Genomic DNA, 3,074 nt, shown 5'->3' with positions numbered 1-3,074 from the left:
TTCTGTGTCCTCATCGAAGTTATTCCTTAATTGCCTTTTGTTTTCTTTTATTTCTAAGTATAACCAAAATACAGTTGATAATAAAAAATTCAAACCGTTTTAATCACCAAACAAACCAGACAACAAAATGCCAAGTTCGAATGCGAGCTTAAGAACAACACCGAATTAATGCCTAACAGATCCACACTAGAGCTGACTTTTGTTACTTTTATAAACAGAGGAAGCCTTCCTATTCACGGTTGACTTTTTATTTCTGTTTCTGGATTAGTAGGTAGTCTCGTTGTTGTCTTTCCACTATTACAAGGGAAGGGAGAAGAAGGTAATGGATAGAAGTGGGATAGATGCTGCAGCTCAGGCAGGAGACACATGACTCTTGTACCAGTCACTGAGGCAAGACCCAAATATCCTTGAGAAGATTGATAGCATGGGGTTCGTCCATACTCCTTTACACATCTCTGTATTGGCGGGACACACCTCATTAGCTCTAGAAATTATCAACTTGAAGCCTTCATTTGCTAGAAAGCTAAACCTAGATGGGCTTAGTCCCATCCACATAGCTTCTGAGAATGGCAACACAGAGATTGTGAAGGAACTTCTGAGAGGAGACTTTAGCCTTGGCCGAGTCAAGGGAAAAGAGATGATGACGCCTCTTCACTACGCATCTAAATCAGGAAGTATCTCAGTTTTGAAGGAACTGCTTTCTGCATGCCCAGATGCTATATCAAACTTAACAGTTGAGAGACAAACTGCTCTTTACATTGCTCTGGAAAATGACAGGTTTGAAGCATTTGAATTATTGGTTAAATTAGTTCAACGATGGAAAAAATACGAGCTCCTAAATTTGAAAGATCGCCGAGGAAACACGCTTTTGCATGTTTCAGTCTCTAGAAGACAAACCCAGGCAAACAACATGTTTATTTTCCTTTTCCTTTTCAATTTTGTCATTCTTCTCTCTTTTAATTTATAACTTCCTATATATTTGCGAGAAAATAGAAAAATGTGTAATAGAGCTGTTCGTCTTTTACCTATGCAGATGGTGAAGTTGCTACTTGATGTATCTCATGGGAAGACCAAGGTGGATGTAAATGCCGCAGATGCTAACAATCAAACGGCTTTGGATTTATTGCGTCAGTTGCCAAGAGATCCACGCAGGCCAATTAGAGAAATTGAAGAAATTCTTCTCAGTTGTGGAGCCCAGACTTATGATGTTGCACATGCAAAGCCACAACAATCTACAATCGATGATGTGGTTGAAGATATATTGAAGGTGGCGACCGTGCCGAGTTCCTTGCCTACTCTATTAAGCCCGATTGGTTCTGAATCCCGCACCGATTTATTTGCAGGCGAAAGGCGGAGCGACTTATTGTTGATTGTTACTTTGGTAATCACGGCCATATTTCAAGTCGGAGTGAATCCTCCCGGTGGTTTTTGGCAGGACTCTACCGACAACTCTACACTGACATCACAAAAACCGCACAGCGCTGGAACACCAATTCTGCTTACTCGAGCGCCGTGGTTCTTCTATTGGTTCATTACTTCCAATTCCGCATTTCTTTTAATAGTTGTGGTCTGGCTCTATAAACTTACAAAAGACTACTTAACTGGGAGTAAAACCCTAATCGCTGCTGTCCTTCTTTATTTGATGTGGAGTTATACTTCGTCAGTAATTTGTTCTTCGCCCCAAGGTAGCGCGACATCAGCAGCTGGCACGTTAATATCGGGAGGATTTACAGTCGCTTTTGTATGGGTGATTGGTCAAAGCGTTTCCGCTATCTTGCACCATAAATTTACCCTATGGAAGAACTAATTTTCTTGTATCAAAAATTCAAAATTAAGGACAAAGATTGGCTTAAACAATTATATTACAGTAAGTTATAAAAGATATTAAAGAGTTAAAACAGATACTAATACATGAGCTTGGTTTCTGTTCGTTGCCTTGTACTTTGATATTTCATGTGTTACATCTTACAACGCACATCAAAGAGTTAAAACAGATACTAATACATTAGCCACTTGGCAGTTGGGCTCAGCTAATCTTCATTTCCTGATCTAGTAGACTCTTTCCATGGACTCAAACAACAGATCCCGCGGGCCTGGTTTCATTGCCTAACCATCTTTCTCATTTCTATGAGCTTTTAAAGGCTTTTAAATCAGATTGCTACTTGTTCATGATCTAATTCATTCATTGATATGGCTAGATAGTACCTTCAATATTCTAACTTAGATTGATGACGTGGTCTTCATGGGCACCAAACCACAAACCATTAGGAGCTCATAGGCACCTTCGGATCTCAATTTTCCACAATCTTAATCACCTCATCTTCTTATTGGACTTGGAAGTTATGCCTACCAAACATGATATAGTATGCTCTCCCAATGGCCAAAACAAGCGCATCTTAAACATTTTAAGACAAATTTGAATAGTGCCAAGCTTGGGACTGCAAATTCATGGATCGTCGCATCAAATTCAGATAGGGGTATATTTGAATTTGATCCATAAGCATCTAAGAGCCACAAACTTGATCCAATATTGACGGAAATATATAAAACATAGTTCCTAATATCATTTGTTTACATATTTGGATATCTAATTCAAATAAAATATTTGTAAATTTATCTATACCTCTCCTTTCCACTCCTCTCATTCCCCCTTCTCTCTTCTCTACTTAAACATCTCTCCTTTCTCCTTTACCCCTTCCTAGCCCTTCCATATAGCCACATGGCAGCTCTCTCTTCTACACCAGGGTGCCACTCCAAATCTTTCTCTCATGTTCTCAATCACTTAGCCAACCCCCTCCTAAAATTTCCCCTAAACTATCTCACCCACCTAAAATTCCTCCTAAAACATCTCTTAATCTATATTGCCACATGCCAGTCTTCTCTTCTTTACTAGAGTTCCACTCCATCTCTCTCTCTCTATATATATACATATATATATATATATATATATATATATATATATATATATATATATATATATATATATATATATATATATATATGCGTGATAACGATATCCTTGAGAAGCTTGTTAACAACATCAGGTTCCTTCGTACTCCTTTACATTTATCTGT

At 38.4% G+C, this 3,074-nt stretch overlaps 1 protein-coding gene across 1 annotated transcript; it reads left to right on the top strand.

Annotated features, from left to right (window-relative positions):
* Positions 1–370: 370 nt before the first annotated feature.
* LOC148873634 (ankyrin repeat-containing protein BDA1-like) lies at positions 371–1,884 on the top strand (the record flags this gene model as incomplete). Its single annotated transcript, XM_088986794.1, has 2 exons — positions 371–901; positions 1,034–1,884. Coding segments are annotated over 2 exons (1,305 nt in total), but the record flags the coding sequence as incomplete, so codon positions are not given.
* Positions 1,885–3,074: the final 1,190 nt, after the last annotated feature.

The sequence above is a fragment of the Nelumbo lutea genome, chromosome 1, assembly GCF_056320005.1.
Source record: "Nelumbo lutea isolate HS-2025 chromosome 1, American lotus-T2T, whole genome shotgun sequence".
Classification (NCBI taxonomy): Eukaryota; Viridiplantae; Streptophyta; class Magnoliopsida; order Proteales; family Nelumbonaceae; genus Nelumbo; species Nelumbo lutea.
This window is presented reverse-complemented; position numbering and strand designations above follow the sequence as displayed.